Genomic DNA, 22274 nt, shown 5'->3' with positions numbered 1-22274 from the left:
TCACCTCAGCATCCCGGAGCGGGCACGTGCACACATGCTGCAGAGCGGTTCTGACCACGTGGACCAGCACAGCACCCAGTGACAAGACAGAGCCTGACAACCCTCAGGGGCAGCGCTGCCAACTGTGTGCACTGCCCAAGTGCCCGACCATCACTGAAGAGTAACAGACTTCTACCTTGTCTCGGCCGTTGCGTGTTGGGTGTGTATTTCTCATACAGTAGCTCAGAACGTACTCTGACTAGTATATAAATGGTTATCTGGAACTAGAGTGCTATGGTTACAAAAGCCTAAAAAAAAAAAGAGGCATGAGCTTAACATTTGGCTGGTGGGAAAATGGCGGGCGGTGAGGAAACAGATGCGGATCCTGAAGCCTGGAAGGCTGTGACCCTTACTGGGCCAACCGATACTTGGAGAAGTTAACGGCCGTTAAGTTGAAGCCCAAGAGATGGGTCTAGAAGAACAGAAAACAAATGAGCCCCTGAAGATTTGAGACATATGCCCAGATGATACTCCTGACTGTGGTCCCTGTCACGTGTACATGACCAGAAGGATCTACACGTTTCTGAAGAAATCTCAATGTGTCAAACGTGGAGGGGAGAAGAAGGAGAATAACAAGCAAACCCTCAAATCTGTGACCGCTCATTCTAACCAACTCAGTCCATAAGCGGGGAGAGCTGCGTAGCCCGCAAGGAGGCGTATTTTCTAACGTTCACTTGAAACAGGGCCACAGAGGAGACTGGCAAGGAAGAAACTCCCAGAGGACAAGGCCAAGGGCTACTGAGGACAAGGGCATCCCTCCCAGAGTAGAAATAAGGTCTCACTTGGTGCCCAGGCAAGGGTCGCATGGTTCCACCCAGCAGGACTCCACTGCAGCTCAGACCAGTGACTGCTAAGTGAGACCCACGCTTCCTTTTCCAAATGGGAGTTCTGCTCTTATCTTACTTCTCCTCCACTGGAGGACACTGGATTGGGATGGGGGCATGATGGACACAGGGAGATAAGGTCCCTATTAGTCTGCAGTTCGTGGACTGCAAGGAGTCATGTGTAGAGGCATTGAGACTAACCAGGGCTGTAGGCAGTAACTGTACTCCACTCAGCTTTCATGGAAACAACTTTCCTTACTTCATGGGTTTTACAACATTTAGTTAAATTATGTAACTACCATTAACAAGTGCAAGTACAGCGGGCATAAGCAGGTTTGGGGGCAAGTACATCTGACTCCTAACTGGAGAGCGCAAGAGAGGGTTGGCCTCCAGAGGGCGGCGCTGGCCACAAGACATGAGCTTCTCACAGGCACCCAGTTAGTGCTCCACACGAGATGTGAGTGTGTCATGGGCACCCAGTTAGTGCTCCGCACGAGATGCGAGAGTGTCACGGGCATCCAGTTAGTGTTCCACATGAGACACGAGTGTGTCAGGCATCCACTTAGTGTGTTCTACACGAGACATGAGCATGTCATGGGCACCCACTTAGTGTGTTCCACATGAGACGTGAGCGTGTCAGGGACACCCACTGAGTGTGTTCTACATGAGACGTGAGCATGTCACGGGCATCCAGTTAGTGCATTTTACGTGAGCGTGTCACGGGCATCCAGTTAGTGTGTTCTACATGAGACGTGAGCGTGTCATGGGCACCCACTTAGTGTGTTCTACATGAGACATTAGCGTGTCAAGGACACCCACGGAGTGTGTCCTACATGAGACGTGAGCGTGTCACGGGCACCCACTTAGTGTGTTCTACATGAGACATGAGCGTGTCACAGGCATCCACTTAGTGCATTACATGGAGGGAACGAGAGACCTGGGAACCTAGACAGTTTCTATGGTACACAGAGCTCTATTTAAAATTTTTAAAAATCATTTTCCTTTACGTTTTTAAGTTAGCTTCCATTTCCCTATTCCAGGAATTGGTGGCACAATGGTTAAGTGTTAGCTGCTACCCAAAGGCCAGTGGTTCAAACCCACCAGACTCTCCATGGGAGAAAAGACCTGGCGATATGCTCCCGTAAAGATTCTAGCCTAGGAGACCCCTAGGACAGTTCTATTCTGTCCTGTAGGGTCGCTATGGGTCGGAATTGACTCAGCAGTACAGAACAATGTTAGAGTCCACTTGGTTTGTTCACGTCAGTCCTTTTCTCTCAACTGGTTGATTTCATGCAGATGTCTAACCCACTGCTGTGGTCAATTCTGACTCATAGCGACCCTTTAAGACAGAAGACAACTGCCCCATAGATTTTCAAGGCTGTAAATCTTTACGGAAGCCGACTGCCACATCTCTCTCCCGTGGAGCAGCTGGTGGGTTCAAATCACCGACCTCTCAGTTGGCAGTTGAGCACTTTAACCACTGCACCACCAGAGCTCCCTGCAAATGTCTAGTGACACTTCATTCTCCATTCTTATTTATGAACAAAGGTTAGGCTGACTAGATGCCACATGTGGGTGTCTTCCACATGGTGCGCTTGTTTCTGACAGGCCTCTGCTTGCTGGGGGTGGCTGGCCGTAACCACGCCGTGTCAGATCACTGGCAGGCTGGGTTCTCATCTGTACGTGTCGCTCCGGGGGAGAAATTCATTTCCTTTTGCCTCCTGGCACTGTCCATTGTGGAAGGCCAAGCTCAAGCTCTGCTCTATGTCTCTCCTCTGCCCCAGTGAGCAAGCAGGGAGCCTTCTCCTCAGCTTATTTACAGAACGGCTCCAGAGCCCTTCACCCGGAATCCAACCCACCCCAGTGGCTCTGGGGGCCAACAGGCAGCTCCACAGTTATGACCCCATGACGGCCCTCTGGCCAACCCTGTTCTTTGACCCTGCAGACTCAGAGCTTGGAGCTGGAAGAAGAGTGTTCGCCTCTATGGTGGGCCTCTCTTGCATCAGTTTTGGGTTCTGGATTTGCTCTGATTTTTTACTCCAATAATCTGATCCAATCTACTGTATTTTACACTATTTCTCAAAATGTCTGGTCCGCTGATGACAGTCATTCTTAAAACCCATTAAACCAGTTGCCACTGAGATGGCTCTGACTCGCGGCGAGCCCGTGTGTCAGAGTAGAACTGCGCTCCACAGGGCTCTCAGTGGCTGATTTTTCAGAGGTGCATGTGGGTGAGATCACACCTCCAACTTTTCGGTTAGCAGCCAAGTGTGTCAACTGTACAAGAGGCTCCTCTCTTATCTCAGATCCCACTAATAGCTCCCAATTACCCAGTGGCTCAAGTCCAGCTCCGCAGCAAGACACATGGGCTTTTCCCACCTGGCCATCACTTACATCCACAGCTTCCTCTCCCACCACTGTGGGGCAGCTGACTCTCCAGAAACACCAGACTACGGAAATTTTTCACACAGAAGCACAAACACAACATACCGTTTCATCCCTTTGTATCTTGGTGCACAGTGTTCCTTGGCCTGGAAACTCTTTCCTTCCTCTCTTTGACCTGGAAATTTTACTTACCCAAACCAAACTCATTGCCATGGAGTCGACTCTGACTCATAACGACCCTGCAGGACAGTGCAGAACTGCCCCATAGGTTTCCAAGGAGCAGCTGGGAGATTTGAACTGCTGACCTTTTGGTTAGCAGCCACGCTCTTAACCACTGCACCACCAGGGTTCCTTCAATCCTTTCTGAAGCAAGAATATGAGATTAAAAAGATATAAACAAAAACTTTCTACTCTGCCTTCAAATCCCTCTACAGGAGTTGCTTCCTTTTGAAAATTCTCCCTGCCTCCCTTGTGGATTCCATGGTTGCCTGCCATCAGTTGGTGTGTGTGTATGTGCATAATGGCAGAGCCAGGGGCTCAGCCAGGAACCCTGAGTCCCAGACCAAGGTTCCCTCTTGACATCAGCATATTTATTTCCAAGTATGGACTCCCAGATCCCATCCCAAGAGATTAGGATTCAACTGGCCTCACAGGGAACCTGGTAATCTATACTCTTCTAAAAGCATCCCAGAGATTCTGCCAAGCAGTCAGTATGGGAACCACTTTGCTATGTCCCACTGGCCCTGCCCTTTAGTGCTGTCAGCCTTGGGTCAAGGACAGGATCTTATTAAGTTATCAGGAATCCCTGAGGGTTCAGACAAGGCTGACAGTCTCTGACTTCCCTTCCTGAGTACAGGCAAGCCAGCCATGGCCAAGCCTCCACCTGTCACACCCTCAGGTCTGCTTAAGCTCAGGACCCATACCACGGGAGTCTGAGAAAGAAGGTAGGATGGAAGGGCCTCTGGAGCAGCCCTGAGCCTCTGGGGTGCAGGGCTAGCAGAGCGCATGACCCAGACTCAGTCGGAGCGACAGGACTTACCATGGTCTGATTGGAGAAAGGGTCTGTGTAGTTGATCCTCTGGGTGGTACAGTTCATGTCTCCCGGCTGGCCAGGGCTCCTCAGAGGAGGAATGACCTCGTAATGGTGCTCACAGCTAAGCAACTGAGCCTGACCGGGGTACAGGGCAAGACCTGGGAGCACAAACAGGCGAGGCAGACATCAGAAGTCGCCGTCCCTGACCACACGCCTGAAAATCATCTCACGCCCACCAATAGCCCATATTCAGGACCCCCTAGGCGACTGCTGAGGAGGAAGGAAAAGGTTCCAGAGCCATGTGCCGTGCCGTCCAAAGCCCCAGTCTAATGGAGGGGACGATTCCCCTCAGCACACCCTCTCCTGTCCTGGGACACAGCAGCCCCAAAGTCTATACCAAAAACCACTCCACTTCAGAACCCTGCTCCACACACCCCAGGGGCAGCCCTGGGCAAAGCCTAGCAGTGCCAGTCACACCAGCCCCATTACATCTGTAGATTCACCAAGAGGTTCTGGGTGGCGTTTCCCAGATCTCATTTTCTCTCTCCCTTCCTGCTCTGATGGGGGCTCCCAGTGTGAAAATGACACCCCAACAGTCTCACCTCCCCCAGCTGAGGCATCGAATTAAAGGCTCTGACAGTAGCTGTCGGGCTCCAGAGCAGACACGCAGCAGTGACAGCGGCATCAGAGAGGCCAGGAGGCCAACAGAGGAAGGTAGGCCAACAGAAGAAGGAAAGCCAACAGAGGAAGGAAGGTCAAGAGAGAAAGGAAGGCCAACAGAGAAAGGAAGACCAGCAGAGGAAGGAAGGCCAACAGAGAAAGGAAGACCAGCAGAGGAAGGAAGGCCAACAGAGGAAGGAGGACCAAACCAGACTACCAGGGTAAAGAGGGGCAAACAATGAGACAGGCAAAGGCAGGGAAAGAGCTGGGATACCAGGCCACAGGCACCCTGGGTGCAGAGCAGGTAGCAGACCCTGGGGTGGGCAGGCAGGTGGCAAACCCCAGGGTGGTCACTGGGGTGGGCAGACACCAGGGCGAGCAGAGCAGTGGGTAGACACGGAGATGGATACGAGGGTGGGCAGGCAGGTGGCAGACCCCAGGATGGTAAGATACCAGGGTGGGCAGGACAGACACAAGGGCGGGCAGGCAGGTGGCAGACCCCGGGATGCAAACCGGGGTGGGCAGACACGGGGATGGACAGACCCCAGGGTGGCCAGGCAGTGGCAGACCCCAGGGTGAGCAGGAGCCTGAGCCCCCAAGCCCATGCTCCCATTTGCTCCCACGGCTTCCAGAGTCCCAATGCCAGCCCACCGCTGGGCAGAGCAGGGTGCCCACTCTGTAGCAGAGATGGACTTCTGCTCTGGTACCAGATACCCAACAGGGTAGCAGAGATGGACCCCTGCTCTGGCACCAGACACCCAGTGGGATAGCAGAGATGTGTGGTGTGGCCTGGAAAGGCCTCTGCCCACCTGACAGGCCTTGCCTGCCCCTGCTGCCTCCCCACCCCACAGTTCAGCCCCAACCTTGCCAGCCTTACCTGGCACTTCTCCTCACTGGCCTGCTGGCTCCAGCCAGGCCAGCCTCATTCTCTGCAAGAAGCCCTCTGCCTCCCTACACTCACCTCCCTGCAGAAACTCTTCAATCTCTGTGCTTTTCTAGGCCCAGCTCTAATCCCACCTCTCGAAGTTTTCCTTGACCACCCAGCTCTGCAGTGACCCCATGATGCTCTGTCCATCTCTCTCCTTGGCACACACCACATTCTGCCAGGAACGAACAGTAGCTCTTTGGGTGTGTACTCCACAGCTGGACCCCACTCATCCTCCCCTGCCCTGCCCCACCCGCAGTGACCAGCAGTGTGCTGAAGGGGCAGAGACAGGGCCACCCCAGATGTGGGTCCTGACACCTGGTTCAGGGCAAGCTTTACCTGGGGCATCATAGCGATTCACCTCCTTGTAGGACACAGACATGACAGGGTGCTTGAGTTTCTCACGGAAGTCCGTGATGGTCTGGTAGACCAGGAAGACAGCCACAGCCATGAGCAGCAGGTAGATGAATATAAGCAGGACTGAGAAGACATTCTTCAGGCAGGCCTTGCTGACGCGGATGCTGCTGGAGGCAGACTCGCTGTCCAGGGCTGAACAATGACACCACCACCATGTGTCTCCAAGCACAGGGCAGTGTGCAGCCAGGGCCTGAGCAGACTCCAGGCCTGGTACTTTACCCTGGAGGGCGAGGCCATCCAGACCCCATCCCCACCCCCACCCCCCCCATCACAACAAACGGCACCTATAAGCGTTTACTCCACACCTGCTCTGCTGGCAGGGGACACAGAGCTGAAGGAGACTCGCTTACTGTCTTCAGGAAGTTTACTTCCTAATGGGACAAAGTTATAAGGCTTGCTTACTGTCTTCAAGTTCACCTCCTAAAGGCAAATACAGGTAGAAGACTCGCTTACTGTCTTTAAAAAGTTCACTTTCTAAAGGGACAGTTAGAAGACTCACTGTCTTTAAGATGTTCACTTCCTAAAGGGACAGTTAGAAGCGAACAAATGAGCCAACCCCTACCTCTCTGGAGCTGAGGGCTGGGGGAGGGAGTGGTGACCCCAAACTTACCTTTCAGGCCTCAATTTAGAAAGGAATTTCCCCTAGAAGCCTTCCTTTATTTGGGTACCTCCTCCTTGGTGTCCCCAGGGTGCCCTAAATGTCCCCTACTTTGTCCTGCATTGTCACTGTCTACATGACTTTTTTTGCCTCCAGGCTGTGAGCTAGGGACAGGGCTAGTCTTGTTCACAAAGGAACCCTAGCCTCTCACTCAGTGCCTAAAAGAAGAAAGTGTTCAGTGCTTAAACAGTACATGACTAAATGACTAATGAAATGTGTCCTGATGCCTGTCCCACGACATAGCTGTCCTCCGTCACCGTCCTGAGCCTCAATTGCTCTCACCGTGGCGCCCTGGCCCCCTTCTGCTGCTCAGCTGGATCCACTGCTCTCAGAGGGAAAGGCCTGTCTCAACCAAACCACAGCTGAGCACAGGCCTGGGTGCCCCGGGAGGAGATGGAACGCAAGCCCAGAAAGAATGGTTTCTGGCTTCCAACAGCGGCAAAGCAGCTTGGTCACACCACTCTTCCTCAGGTAACAATTATAAAATGTGGACAATGTAGTTAAAAATCATTTGAAGGCATCGGAGAAACTGGAGAGTCTACCAAGAAAGACAGGAACCGGTGAGAAGTGTGAATCTGTAGCTCTGGCTTGAGGGCAGTCCCCAGGCCCTCCCAGGCACAGTTCAGGCAGAGCAACGGGAAAATCCTGGAAGGAATGGCATCACAGAGGAAGTGAATCTCAAATCTGCATGTAAGATATGCTCAAATCCTTGTTTGCAGATTCCAGGGTACCAGCAAAAAAGCAGCAGCTGGAAACTGAAAGAACCAAGTAGAGATTTCAACTGCTGCTAACGCAAAGGAGATAGCCACATCAGCTGCCAAAACACAGAGTCCAAAATCTCCGTAAGGTCGTTTATAATGTCATGTTTAATCAAAAACCATTAGACTTGCAAAGAAATAAGAAAATATGACCCATATTCAAGAATAAGAAAAAGGAGTCCAAAGCAACGTCTGCCAAGATGAACCAGACGTTGCAATTAGAAGACAGGAACTTTAAAGCACTTAAAGGACTTTAAGGAAAATACACGGATAAAGAATTGCAGCAAAAAATCCAAACTATAAAAAGAACTAAATTGAAATTCACTTGACAGTCTTAACAGTAGACAGAAGACAGCAGAAGAAAAAATCAGTGAACTTAAAGATCAATGAAGAGAAATTATTTAATCTGAAGAAAAGACTGAAAAAAAGGTGCAGCCTAGATACCTGTGGGGCAATATCCAGCAATATGACAACATGCAACTGGAATCCCAGAAGAAAGAAAATGGATCTCAAAAAAACACAGGTACACATCGCTGAACATCCACAACACACTCTGTGAAATAGGGCCTTAAAAGATTCAGCTGTTGTGCGAACACCGTACTGTATACAGGCAATACTATCCGCAGTTAAATCCCCACAGCAAAGCCTATTATATTAAAGCCTTACGGGAGCCCACTGGACAAGGCCAGAGGGCTGTATGCACCAAACACAGGAGGCCGGCCTTGCCAGGGGTGACGCTGGGCTGGGTGGGGTCTTCACTGGCAGCAGGATCAGGACTTGGCACACATCTGGGGTGCAGCAAGAGGGGGTGCCAGGCCCTGGCTGCTGCCATTTCTTGATCACATGCAGCCCCTGCTGCTGCCCGGAGCCCATGAGTGGCCCAGGCCCAGTGGGCTTCCCCTCCAAAGCTTCCCGGCCAGTGCCTGCGGCAGGAGCAGAGCAGCCACGGCAGGCGCTGCCCTGAGAGGGAGCGAAAGGCTGCAGGGCTGCCGGGCGGGTGAATGAAGCCAGGAGGATGAGGTGCTGAGGGGACTAGGATGCACCCTGCAGCCCCCCTGCTTATTTACTCCAGGGGTTTGGGGTCTTTAAAACCATTAGGGGGAAGTGATAAAACGAGAGAGCTGCTTTCACTTTAAAACAAACAAACCTTACGGGACCAGAGGCGGACAGATGTATCTGTATCCGCAGTCGGACCATCGTGGGCTCTTTGTTCAGAGGAAGGGGACTGGCTGCACCCTGCCAAACTCCCCTTAGCAGAGGGCACTGGATGAATGTCCACTCTCACTGCGAAGAAGGGAAGAACTCTGAACCATTTTTTCCTTTTTAATGATGTGGTCTTTCTTTTGATACATAATTTATATTCCACAAAAATTCACCCTTTTAAAGTGAATACACTCCGTGGTTTTTAGTATATCCACAGTTATGTCACCATCACCACTGTCTAACTGCTGAACATTCTCATCACTCCAAAAAGAAACCCTGCACCTGTCAGCAGCCGCCCCTCTTCCCCGTCCTCCCCAGGCCCTGGGAACTACCAATCTACTTTCTATCTCCACAGATTTGACAGAATCATACACATAACCTCCTGTGTCTGACTTCTTTCACTTAGCATGTTTTCAAGGTTCGTCCATGTTGTAGCAGGTATATTTCTTTTAGTTGCCCAATAATATCCCATTGTATGAACTGTCCATATTTTACTTATTATTCTGTTTATGGACATGTGGGTGGTTTCTACCTTTTGGCTACAATGAATAATGCTGCTATGAACATATGTGTACAAGTTTTTTGTATGAGGACTGACATTTTTGTCTTGTGTATATACCTACAAATGGATCTGCTGGGTTACCTCTACGTTTACCTGAGGAACGGCCTGTTTTCCACAGCAGCTGTACCATTTTACATTCCCCGCAGCAACATACGAGTGTTTCAATTTGTCCACACCCTAACTTCCAATACTTGTTATTGTCTGTCCTTTTGATTTAGCCCCCCTAATTTTTTAATGGGTGTGAAAGGAGCCCTGGTGGTGCAGTGGTTAGGGCTCTAGGCTGCTAACGGCAAGATCAGTGGTTTGAATCCACCAGCTGCTCTGTGGCAGAAAGGTGCAGCAGTCTGCTTCCCTAAAGATTTACAACCTTGGAAACCCTATGGGGCACTTCTATTCTATCCTGTAGGGTCACGATGAGTCAGAATAGGCTCAATGGCTATGGGTTTTGGTTCGGAATGGGTGTGAATCGATTTCTCATTGTGGTTTTTAATCTGTATTTCCCTGATGACTCATGATGTTGAACATCTTTTCATGTGCCTATAGGGTCACTATGAGTAGGAACTGACTCAACCACAATGGATTTATTGGCCATCGCTGTATCTTCTGAGAAATGTCTACTAAGATGCTTTGTCTATTATTAAATTGGGTTGGTCCTTTTATTGCTGATTTGTGAGAGTCCTTTATATAGTCTAAATACTACGTTCTAAATATAAGACCTTTAGTAGATACATGATTGGCAAATTTCATCTTTTCTGTGGATTCTCTTTTCACTTTCTTAATAGCGTTCTTTATGTACATTTTTCATTTTGAAGTCCAATTTATCTTTTTCCTTTGGTTGCTTTCTTCGTCTATTCTATTAACGTACAATTGTTTCCACAGAGACTTAATTCTAACGAGTCATTTGTCAAGTGATTTCCTCAGTCTATTTGATGACATCTCTAATGTAACACGCTGCTTATTCAATTAGCACGTCTGCTCTGATTTCTCCCTTTAAGAATAATAAACAGTTGTGATTCCCTTGATAGAGACAAAATGAACAGATTCAGGCATTTACTATATTACGGTATGGAATTATTTATCCCAGGAAGTAAGTTTGGGAACGTAAGCCTGAATGTCTGGGTGTTGAACTGGACTCTATGCTGCTAGGTGCTCAGTACACTCAGCACCCTATCACTGTCCTTCCATCTTGCTACTCCTGGCTCAAGGCCCTCCATTCAACAACTCCACCTCCTCTTCTGGCCCCAAATGTGGACAAATGTCAGTCCACACGGCCCTCCCCTGCTCATTCTACACCGTCTCTGCTTTTTCAAGGCCCTCAGCCCTCACCCTCCAGGACCTCTTCCACTTTCCATCTCCAGCCCCACCTGTCTCCAGTCTGCCCTACATGTCTCACTGCCTCAGGGCCCTCTCCAAACAGATGCACCACAAGACTGAAGCTGGTATGTCTACAACAGCCAGGCATCTTCCCTTCTAAGCCATCTGCTCCAGACTCCACCTCTGGAAATGACTGCTCTCCAGTCACATGACTTCTCCCACTCGCCCACATCAAAGCAGCCTATCATGTTAGCCTTTGACGTGGCACCGTTACCTTTCCTCACTTCTAACCCAGCCCCACACTACCGCCACACCCATCTTCCTAAATCCACACTTTACTCTTCTTATTCCCCTGCTCCCCTAAATAAAGCCCTAACCCTGGCACACAAACCCGCCTCCCAATCTGACCCCATCTATCTTCCCAACCTCAGCTCCCTCCACTTCCCTCACCAACCCTCCGCTCCAACCATGCTGTGCTACGCTCTTCTCTGAACATTTTATTTTATTGCCACCTCTACATATTTATTTATTCACGCCATCTCTCCTTTCTGGCCAGCCCCTTCTTTTTCACCTGAATGTTCCACAAACCAGCCCTCCTTCACTCACTCCTGAGGCACCTGTCTACCATTTATTTGGCCCTTATTCATTCATTCCACAAACATACAGAGCACCTACCCTGGGCCAGGCACTCTACTAGGCACTGGGGTTATAGTGAAAGGGGGGAGGGTGTGATGGTGAAGGCTGTGTGTCGGCTTGGCTGGGCCTTGATCCTCAGTGATTATATGCGGTCACTCCCATAACTGAATCTGCTGTGAGTAGCCAATCAGTTGAAAGGGAGTTTCCTTAGGGGTGTGGCCCGCATCCAAATATAAGCAGACCTTCTTCTGGCTTTCTGCTCACTCTAGATCCTGCGGCTGCCTCCTGTTCCTCTGACCTCCGGTTCTTGGGGCTTGAGCTATCAGCTTATCTGCAGATCTTGGGACTTCTGGATCTTCACAGTCTGTGAGCAGAGCCCTGTTCTCCGACCTATCGATCTTGGGTTCGCCAGCCCTGCAGCCACATGAGTCAGGAGAAACCTCTATCCTAATCCATGGACTTGGGGTCATTCCGGCCTCTACAATCGCATGAGCCGTTTCTTTGACATAAATCTCCCTCTGTTTATATTTATATGCTTTATTGGTTTTGCTTCTCTAGGGAACCCAGTCTAAGGTGAAACAAAGTCTTTGTGGCTCACAGAACTCAGGAGCAGGGCAGATGGATGACAGCAATTAATCAAAGAATCCTAATAAATGTGGACTCCCACCTGTGCTAGGCACAGCACAGAGAAAGCAGTGAATGCCAGGAAAGCACATAACGGGGAAAACGACCTGGTCAGGGAGGTCCAGGAAGGCTCTGCAGAAGGACGGTATGCTGTCTCTTTGACTAACTTGCCTTCTCTGTCTACATGTTCAGAGCTCCTGGGATTGGCCATGCCTTACATATCCCCTTGTGGTTTTAACACTCACCACGACAGGTGAAGTTGTCCGTGAGCGACTCTGGTGGAGAGAGGGGAGGATGTGAGCAGGGAAGCTCTGCCACTCATCAGCTCCGAGCACTGAGCACTGCTCAAGCGCTCTGTAGCTTACGCTCCTCACTGTAAACTAGGACAGCCATGTCCCTCACAGGGGGGCTGTGAAGACTTGTGTGGTAAAGCGCACACCAAAAGTCCTACAAAGACCTGGTAAGTGACCCGCCCAACCCAGTGCCATCGAGTCAATTCCGACTCATAACAGCACCCGATAATGGCGGCCACTGTCGCCATTACTGTTATTGTTGTCATTGTTAGAGGGCTCAGAGGCAGGAAATGAACTCTAATTGTTCTGTAGTAGGAGACCAACCACCGACTTTGGACCAAGTCTCAGTTGAGACTAGCCAAATGGACTTCTAAGAACTGGATCTTCTAAGGTCTAGAAAGGAGATGAGTCCAGCGGGGGTCACCCAAAAGCAGGTGAGGCTCTTGCCAGTCAGTAAAGCTTCCCAAAATTTGCTCTACTGGGGGCCTGGCTTCCTGCTCTGACCTCAGGCTTTGAGATGCCAGGAATCTCAATGGGGCAGCCTGGACGTTTGCTATAAAAGGGAACACCCTCATCTTTCCAAGTCTGATCTCTCTCCTCCTCTTGCTGCCTCCATCTATTCTCTTCTGACTGGAGCAAGAGGGCTGTGCAGGGCTTCCAAGCTGCTCTCCCTGGAGCCTGATGGCTTTCTAGGCATTGCCAGGGTGAGAGTAGGGGGACAACCATGCCACTGCCTTTTACATACAGGGCTTTAACAAAAGTATGCTTAGAATGTTTCTGAAAGCCAATGGTGTAGTAGAAAGGGCATGGGCTTGGGGTCAGACCCAGCTCAGGTTAGGCTCTGTCTGTTTACTAGCTACTTGATCTCCCACCCTTCCCTCACCATCACTGAGCCTCAGGTCCTCATCTATAAAAATGAGGATAACCACTCACAGGGATGCTTGTGTTTTTTTAAATATTTCATTGAGTTTTTTGTGAAAGTTTACAAGAAAGTTTGTATTTGACAATTCCCACACAAACTGTTCAGTGACATTAGTTACATTTATCACAATGTGTCAACACCTCTTTAACTGTGTCGTTTGTTCCCTTTCCAGTATTCTGGTTTCCCTGCCCCTTATCTTCTCATTCTTGCTTTTAATTAACTGTTAACCTTCTGGTCTCATGCTGATGGCTTTTAAATAGGTCACAATCTTATGGGCAATATATTTTGCTAAAAGGTGATCTCAGGGGGATAGACTTGGCTCTAGGTTTGAAGAGTGTCTCAGGGCGTTCTTTCTCTACTGTTCCAGTTTGTCTGGCTTTTGTTTTTTTTAATAAAAATTTGAGTTCTCAGAGGGTCGTTTTGAGAATTAAATGGGGCACGGGTCTGACAGGCCTGATATGGAGGAGCAGTCAGTAACCTTCAGCTTTCCCAGCCTCTCTCCTTCTACACAGTTTTCTCTAAGGACGAGGCAGAATTACAGAATTTCCTATCCCGTTCCCCTTCCCCACAGATACAGGAGTCAAGGGGAGCAAAACCCCACATCCCCCAATCCACCCAAAAAGCTGAAGTCAGGCTAGGGCTCCATTCACTCATTCAACAAGTATTTATTGCATGGTGAGCAAGACAGACAGGTCTCTGCTCTCACGGAGCATACATTCTAGAATAAACAGACGTTAACCTAGAATGCAGGCATGAGCCAAAGTCACACAAACAAACACACATGCCACCAGCAACAACCACAGAGAAACACAGAGGCTACGGGTGACAGGGGTGGAGGGTGGGAAGTGATGCGGCCAGGACAGAGGTCAGAGAGGCTCTGTAGAGACATGCGTGAGCTGAGAGGTGAAGAATGGTTAGGCATTAACTAGGTGATGGAGGGAAGAGAATTCCAGGCAGAGGAGTAGAACACCGAAAAGACCCTGTGGTGGTAGTGAGTGAGGCTCAAAATAAAAGGGCAGCACTGCTGAAGGGTGGAGAAAGAGGGGAGAAGAAACGGAAGCAGTAAGAATGACTCCCAGGCTCAAATGGCAATGCCATTCCTGGAAACAGTGAGCACTGGCTCATTTCCTAGTGCTGCTATGGCAAAAAATACCACAAGTGGGTGGCTTCTAAGAAAACAAGTTTATTGTCTCTCAGTTTTAGGGGCTAGAAGTCCAAATCAGGGCACTGGCTCTGGGGAAGGGTCCTTCCTTGACTGTAGCCCCAGGTGTTCTTTGCTGGTAGATGGTTCTCCACATGGTCTCTTCCCTCCTGTGTGTACCTGTGTCTGTTCTGCTCTTTGTAACACCACTCACAGGGGATTAGGCTTAGAAATGTGAGGTACAGAAAACCACCTGGCCTTCTGTTCTGGGTCCCTGAGAGCCAGACCACCTGGGGGCCGACACTAAGCCTCAGGAGGTGTGATGTAATTGACCATGGCCACTAAAGGCTTTGGAAGATGGGGACTTAGTGGAGCTTCTGGGTTAGAGAGAGAGAACATTTTGTTCTGACCTAGTCCCCAGGTGGCTAGGGAAGAGAAAGAAGAGCCAGCTGCTCTGAAGTGGAGGGAATCATGTGGATTTCTGAGTTTGCAACCAGTGCCCCCTGACCTCAGCCCAGGTGGCTGGGATGAGAGAGAGTACTGCTTGGAGCGGTTGGTGACAAGGATGGAGAAGTAGGGAAGTGATGACTAGATCAATTTCGAGGTGCGAACTGGATTCATGCTGATACTTAGCACTCTTACCAAAGAAGGGGGGATTTGCCCACTCCACTGCCTGCTATGCTCAGTTAGCTCAAGGACCCATCCTACTCCTCCTGTATGACCTCATCACATAAAAGAAAATGCCTATTTCCAACAAGGTTATATTTGCAGGTACAGGTGGGCTAGAACTTCAACATAACTTTCTGGGGGACACAATTCAACAGCTGAGAGAAGAGATGATTAAGTCAACTTTGAACATGTGGAGTTTAGCGTACCTTCAAGACATCCAAGCAGAGCTGTCACCTAGGCAGTTGGATATATAGAGGATATACAGGTTTATAGCAGAGATGAGCAAGCAGACACACATTAGGGGGCCTGGGTAGACTGCCCAGCAAGAGGGGAAGGAGTGAGAGAAGGGAGCGTAGGACAAAGATCTAACACCCAAGAGCTAAGATGTGACTGCAAAGCAGTCTAGGAGTGACCATAAGAGGAGAAGTTAAGGGAGCAGAGTGTATCCGGAAGGAAGAAGTGGTCAATACTGTGTATGTCGCTGGAGGCTCCATGAGATGCCATGTGACAGACAAGACAGACAGGACCCTGTTCACTCAGCTGGGCGGAAGTGCTGGAAGCCTGAAGTCAGGAGGCGGGACCTAGTAGATATCCTCCCAGAGGGCTCTGGGAAGTGGCCCAGATGTTAGAGGACCAACTGCTAGCAGCTTCCTAGGGAAGGAGGAAGGAAAAGCAGAAGCCCAAAGCCCTTGCTAGGGTATCTAATGGCCTGGCCTCAGGGGCTAAGCAGGCACCACCCTGGAAGTATTCTCTGTCCCAAGGCTAGTTAAATTTGTATGGCTTTAAAACTAGGGCAATACATGAGATCCGACACCAGGGTGCAGGACAGGGGCTCCTCCTCTCCAAGAACCCAGGTGGAGAGATGCGTGGACTCAGCCTCGGGCTCCAGCATCAGCGCAGCAGCTCTCCAGCACTTCCGCCCCAGCACTGAGCCTGCTCACCTGGTAAGACACCTGGGCCTTGGATTTTGACCGTTTCCTTTTCCTGCTCCTCTGCCTGCTCAGAGTTCTCAACCACCTGGTCCAACTCCTCACTCAGCTGAAGAGAGAAACAAAGAGGGCAAGCAGGTCAGCTACATCAGCCTTGCTTTCTAGAGAATAAGCAAGCAGAAGCTGCTTCTCACTTAATGGCCTCCAGACGTAGGGTCTGTTACACCCAGTCTACAAATGAGAACACGGAAGCCCAGAAAAGTCAAGTTACTTCAAATAGCGGCTGGTGTCTACCAGGGCCTGTAAGAAATGGAGCCAGGAGTCAAATCCAAGCTGGTCTGGCTCCACAGCCCATGGCCTTAACCACTTCCCAAAGGAGGAGGAATGCAACTTAGGGCCTTTGAGAGAGCAGGGGGTGCAATGACGGCTGACTCCGAGCTCTCTGAGACACTGGCTGAAGTCTAGTGACACTGGCTGCAAAAGGCAGAACCCAGTGGAGAAGGCAGTCCATCCCAAGGATAGATGCTCATTAGCAGCCTGGCAGCAGGCAAATTCAACCCCACTTCATCAGTGTTCTACCAAATGGAGAAATAATGCCACTGAGGAGGGCAGGAGAGGTCAAGTCCAGAGTTCAGAGGAGACGCTATCGCTGAATTGAGAGAAGGGGTAGCTTCCCAAGTGTGTTCTTAGGCTCAGTGTCAACACCTGGGGTCTCAAGACATTTTCATAAAAAATTCACCTCCTAGGTTTAGGGTCAAGGTTTCATGGGACATCCCAGTTAACTGGCCTAATAACATGTTTAGTGTTTCTGTTCTACCTGCTAGTTCCATAGATAGTATTTGGGGTCTTAAAAGCTCACAAGCAGCCATCTAAGGCACAACAATTGGTCTCTACTCACCTGGAGAACAGAGGAAGAAGGACAGGCAGGAATAGAAGGAGAAAATGGAATGTGTGGCTAACTGCCTCCCTAACTGCTTTCCTTTCTCATGAGACCAGAACTGGTTGGTGCCCAGCCACCACTACTAAACATTTTAATCAAAGATTCTACAGAAGAATCCAGATCGAAAGGGCGGAAGTGCAGAACAGAATTTCAAATTCTCATGGAATTCAGACTTCATGGAGCCACGGTGGCTGGATGAACCCTTGAAACTATTGTCTTGAGATAATCTTTAAACTTTAAACCAAAAATATCTTCTTAAAAACCAAACAATACTTTAGCTTAAGGTGTTAAATTTTTTGTCTGCGTTGAACATCACGCTCTTTTAAGAACTATATATATGGAATCAAGTTGACAACAGCAACTCAAAAAATCAGAAGATTAGATAGGAACCCTAGGTGGCAGTGAGTTTATGTTCGCGGGGGAGGAACAACTCAGAAAAGGAGGGTGGGAATGGTTGCTCAACTTGAAGAACGTAACCAATGTTACTGAATTGAACACGCAGTTCATTGGTGTATGTTTTGCTGTGTTCATTCTCAACAACAACAAATAATTTTTTTTTTAATTCACTTCCAAGAGATTTCAGTTAAAATAAAGCTCTTATGCATCTATTATCTTTCCATCTCCCTTTCCCCCTCCACGCCTCCACTCCTGCCCCTCAGAATCAGGAAAGACCTCCAGTTTTAAACCCTCCAAGCACAAAATAAAGAAAAACAAGTGGGAGGGTTGTGGGAGGCTGGAAAAGGCAGCAGGGGATACCAGCCTCCAGTGGGAACACAGACAAAGCTGACAAAGGGAAAAGAGATTAGAGGCTGCTGCACCATTAAAGTGTCAGGACTAAAGTGTCAGGACATTAGGGCTGACAAGGCCCAAGGCTCTCTGATCCAAGACCCCCAGGTTCAGCCCGACCCAGTGACAACACCCTCCTCTCCTACTTCCGTTCCTGGCCATCCACAGCCATAGTGAGCCCACCTCCTCGCTTCCCCCGACCAGCTGAGTACAAGGTTTCCACATGCCCTACCCGCCACAGCAAAGAAACCAAACTTGGGAGCAACACCCACTCTCAGCATGATCCCGGCAAAAACACTGCTGCGGGCCACTCTCCAGGCAGCCTTCTTTCTCTGAAGAAGGCAAGAGACAGGGAGCTCAGAATGAGCATATGTAGAAGGCAAAGGCAGGGGACACTTCCAGTGCCTTCTACTGTGCGAGTGCCCTTACACAGCAACTGCCTCTACCCCTGGCCTTGCCCTTTCACGTGGGATGGCAATCGATATTTTAATAAACATTTTGGGAAATTCCAATGCTGAGGAGACATACAGGCTCCACATGGATGGGTGAGAGAGACGGTCCCATTAGGCCAGGACCCCTAAGCTTCCCTGAAGCAGGAGCTGCCCACAGAGCTGTGACAGCAGCTACCATTCCCTGAGGGACCACCACTGACCAGGCACCGAGCTACGCACCTTCCTCACACTCACTGAACCCTCTCACAAGGACCCTGTGAGGTAGGGACTGTCATCTTCATTTTTCAGAGGAAGAAACGGAGACTTAAAGAAGTGACTTGACAAAAGACACAAATAGCAAAGCCCTACTTTCTACCCACTATGCTCTGACTCCTAGAAACTGAAAACACTGGGTTTGAGAGAGAGGCGTCTCATTCCCCAGGATTCCTCCATGGTCAGATGCCCACAGAATCCACAGCAGTGGTTAAAATCCATCAGGGTCCTGTGGAATAAAGAAAGCAGAGGGCATGAAAGGAGAAACCTAGAACTCTGTCCCAGTGCGATTCCAGTCCAGGTCCTACACTAAAATATGGCAAACCTCAGGCAAATCTCCTGTCTTCAACTCGGCTTCCCCTTCTACCGTGGGGTTAAGCCATCTTTACACACGGCACACAGCCCTTCTGTGAATCGCAATCACAGTGGAGAACTGTACGTCAATAACTACCGATCGAGACAGACGGCAGCAAGTTCATGTAAGATGGACAGGCAGAATGCCAGACTGGTCTCCACGGAACATGTGGGACTTGACATGGTCCCTGAATAACTTGGCGGGGGGGTGCTAACCAATGGAAGAAGTCCCTGGGTAGCACAAGCAGTTTGTGACTGGCTGCTAACCTAACAGTCTGTGGTTCAAGCCCACTCAGCGGCTCTGTGGAAGGAAAGCTTGGCCATCTGCTTCTGGAAACTCGCTGAGGGGTCTGGCCTGTTCTGGGTAGACCAAGGGCGGCATCAGGTCCATGAAAAAACGAGTACTACTGGCTCAAAGCAGGACGTTAAAATTAATCTGGACAGCGCGTAGAGAGACCTAAGGGGAGTTAACGTTCATCACACCCGGGAGATTAGAGCAAAAAAAGGACACAAAACGGAGAAGGGCAGAAGACCAGGAGCTGCCAAGTGAGGGAGGCATGGTGGAGGCACGAGGAAGACGTTCACCCAAGGCGGCCCAGGTGTCCGGGTGTGGGTGGGTGTGGGTGGGTGTGCGTGGGAAGGGGGAGCGGCCACACAGCAGAGCTGGGGGGTCAGGAGGAAGACGGCTGGGGAAGGCCGACCCGGAGCTCCGCACAGATGGGAGACGAGGAGCCGGAGGTGGCGCTGAGTCGTGGGAGACGGAGAGAAGACAGAGAAGGGGAGCAGCTCGCTGACAGGGTCTCCCCCGGCAGAGCTCGCCCCCCGGGGCCCGAGGGATGTGCCATCCGCGCGGGTCTCCGCGGAGCCCAGACACTCACGGAGCCCACCTGCTGGTCCCGGGAGGCCCCCTGCGACCTTGCCCACGGATGCCCATGGACGCCCACGGATGCCCATGGACGCCCACGAACACCCAGACACCCACAGGCACCCACGGAGCCCACGGACGCCCACGGACCCCCACGGAGCCCACAGACACCCAAAGACGCCCACAGATGCCCACAGACCCCCACGGAGCCCACAGATGCCCACGGACTCCCACGGGCACCCACGGGCGCCCACGGACCCCCACGGAGCCCACGGACGCCCACGGGCACCCACGGACCCCCACGGAGCCCACGGACGCCCACGGACCCCACGGACGCCCACGGGCACCCACGGACCCCACGGACGGCAACGGAGCCCACAGACGCCCACGGGCACCCACGGATGCCCACAGACCCCCACGGAGCCCACAGATGCCCACGGACTCCCACGGGCACCCACGGGCGCCCACGGACCCCCACGGAGCCCACAGACGCCCACGGACGCCCACGGGCACCCACGGACCCCCACGGAGCCCACGGACCCCACGGACGCCCACGGGCACCCACGGACGCCAACGGAGCCCACAGACGCCCACGGAGCCCACAGACGCCCACGGGCACCCACGGATGCCCACAGACCCCCACGGAGCCCACGGACGCCCACGGGCGCCCACGGACGCCCACGGACCCCACGGACGCCCACGGAGCCCACAGACGCCCACGGACCCCCACGGAGCCCACAGACGCCCACGGGCACCCACGGATGCCCACAGACCCCCACGGAGCCCACAGATGCCCATGGACCCCCACGGGCACCCACGGACCCCCACGGACGCCCACGGACGCCCACCTGCTGGCCCCCCGCGGCCGCGCCCCGCTCCCCTCCTCGCGCCCGGACCCTCCCGAGCCCGGCCCTGCGCCGCCTCACGAGAAACTCGGCTTCCGCCCCACACCCCTCGCACCTCCTGGTAGGATGTGGAGAGCTCCTGCCGGATCATGGCACTGGCCAAAGCTAAGGCACCTCAGCCCGCTCCGGCCCCGGGGATGAGGGGACTGCACCGGGCCGCGCGCCTGCACCTGCGGGCTCCACAGGAGAACCGGTTCCGAGCGGCGTCCCGGAGGCGGGGCGGGGCGGGGCGCACTCGCGCATGCGCCCGCCGCCGGAGCCGCGAAAGTCTCGCTGGGAAGTGTAGTTCCGGGGCGGTGACGCCGGCGCGTCCCCCGACGCAGGCTGCGTCCCGACGTTAGACGCCTGGCCCCGCCCGCCGCTCTGCTGCTCTGTGCGGGGGAAGAGGGCGGAAGTGTGGGACGAAGGAGCGGGAAGTAGGCAGTTCAGATGGGCAGGAGCGCTAGGCGGCAACTGGCAGGGGGGCCCAGCTGGTGGTTTGTGGCCAGCAAACGCGGACAGAGCGCTTTGTGCGTTACGAAGGCCTTTCACGCACATGATGCCCTTGAGCCTGCGGGGACCCCTTCGGGGGGCCGTTTTTCTCCCTGTTTTACACATGGACAAACTGGGTGCCCTGTCCCGGAAAGAATGGGGGTGGTATGGCACGATGATGATTTGATCCGCGGGTGGACTGCAGAATTGGAGTTCTTTCCAGTATCCCCTGCAGGCTTCGCGCTCTTCACCGCAGAATGCACCTGCTAAGCCCTGTCCTGCCTCACGGGACCACGTGGGAGCCAAAGACATGACACAGGGAAACCTAGCGCCCTCCTTTAGGGCACTGTTCACCACAGCAGGAGCTGCCTGCCCTGAATGTGGTGGAAAATTGAGTGGTGGCCCTGTGGCGGGGAGGACCTGAGGACCACATCTTCCTCTCCTCCTGCTGGGTGAACAGCTGTTCTGTGTGGCCAGCCTGGGCTGCCTGGTGAAGAAGCAGATGGAGGCTGCAGCCGACCCCCTCCACTCAGGCCACTCAGGGCCTCTTCCCTCGTCGGTGGCAAACATGGTAGCTCCATCCACATCAGAGCACCCTGGACCTCCTGACACTTTAGCAGTCCCATCACTTCTGACCACCCTCTCCCTGCCTCAGGCCCTCTGTTTTTGCATCTATTAAATGGGACAATATATATAGCATCTAACACCTTGTAGGCAGTCAACAAATGCTTGTTAAATTTATGAATTAACCACTTTTTCCAGCCATTTCATTTAACAGTCACTTGCCAAAACAAATAACAACTAATTAAATTTCTTACTGTACTAATACAAGCATGGTTGATAGAACAAGTCACAGAATCATACAATTGTCGATCTGGAAGAAACCAGAGAAATCTGTTCCAGTCCTTTCACTCCTCTCTACTCTTTGTTGATGTAAACAAATTGGAAGATTATGGGCTCCTAATACATGTGGTTGCCATGAGCCAGATTCAACTCAGCAGTACAGTAACTGTTTGTTTGTTTTTGCTTTTTAACATTTGAAGGAGATAGTGACTAGTAGGATGGTCAACACTCATTCAACAAATACAATGTGCCAGGCACTGGAGATAAAGAAATGAGTAAGATACACCCCAAGGTCCTTGCTCTTGTGGTTCTTACATGCTAGTGTGGAGAGAGACCACAAACATGCAAACATGCTGTCTCCAAGTCTCCTCACAGTCCCCAGGGAGCACACTCCAGTCAGACTCTCAACCCCTC

The 22274-nt window shown here is 51.6% G+C and overlaps 1 protein-coding gene across 6 annotated transcripts in view; it reads right to left on the bottom strand.

The window, feature by feature from the left end:
- Window positions 1–20770, bottom strand: part of PACC1 (proton activated chloride channel 1) — a 32424-nt gene extending 11654 nt beyond the window's left edge. For 3 of the 6 annotated variants that reach the window (XM_064276930.1, XM_064276931.1, XM_064276935.1), the window contains exons 1-4: window positions 20602–20770; window positions 16005–16101; window positions 6206–6415; window positions 4288–4439 (exon numbers count right to left, since the gene is read on the bottom strand). In XM_064276930.1, coding sequence (XP_064133000.1) covers window positions 4288–4439; window positions 6206–6415; window positions 16005–16101; window positions 20602–20637 — 495 coding nt within the window. In that variant the 5' untranslated portion in view covers window positions 20638–20770. The other 3 variants (XM_064276934.1, XM_064276932.1, XM_064276933.1) reach the window with 3 other exon arrangements.
- Between the last annotated feature and the right edge of the window lie 1504 nt (window positions 20771–22274).

The sequence above is a fragment of the Loxodonta africana genome, chromosome 25 (genome assembly GCF_030014295.1).
Source record: "Loxodonta africana isolate mLoxAfr1 chromosome 25, mLoxAfr1.hap2, whole genome shotgun sequence".
In the NCBI taxonomy this organism is placed as follows: Eukaryota; Metazoa; Chordata; class Mammalia; order Proboscidea; family Elephantidae; genus Loxodonta; species Loxodonta africana.
The sequence above is the reverse complement of the archived record's forward strand: the minus strand, read 5'-3'. Positions and strand labels throughout refer to the sequence as shown.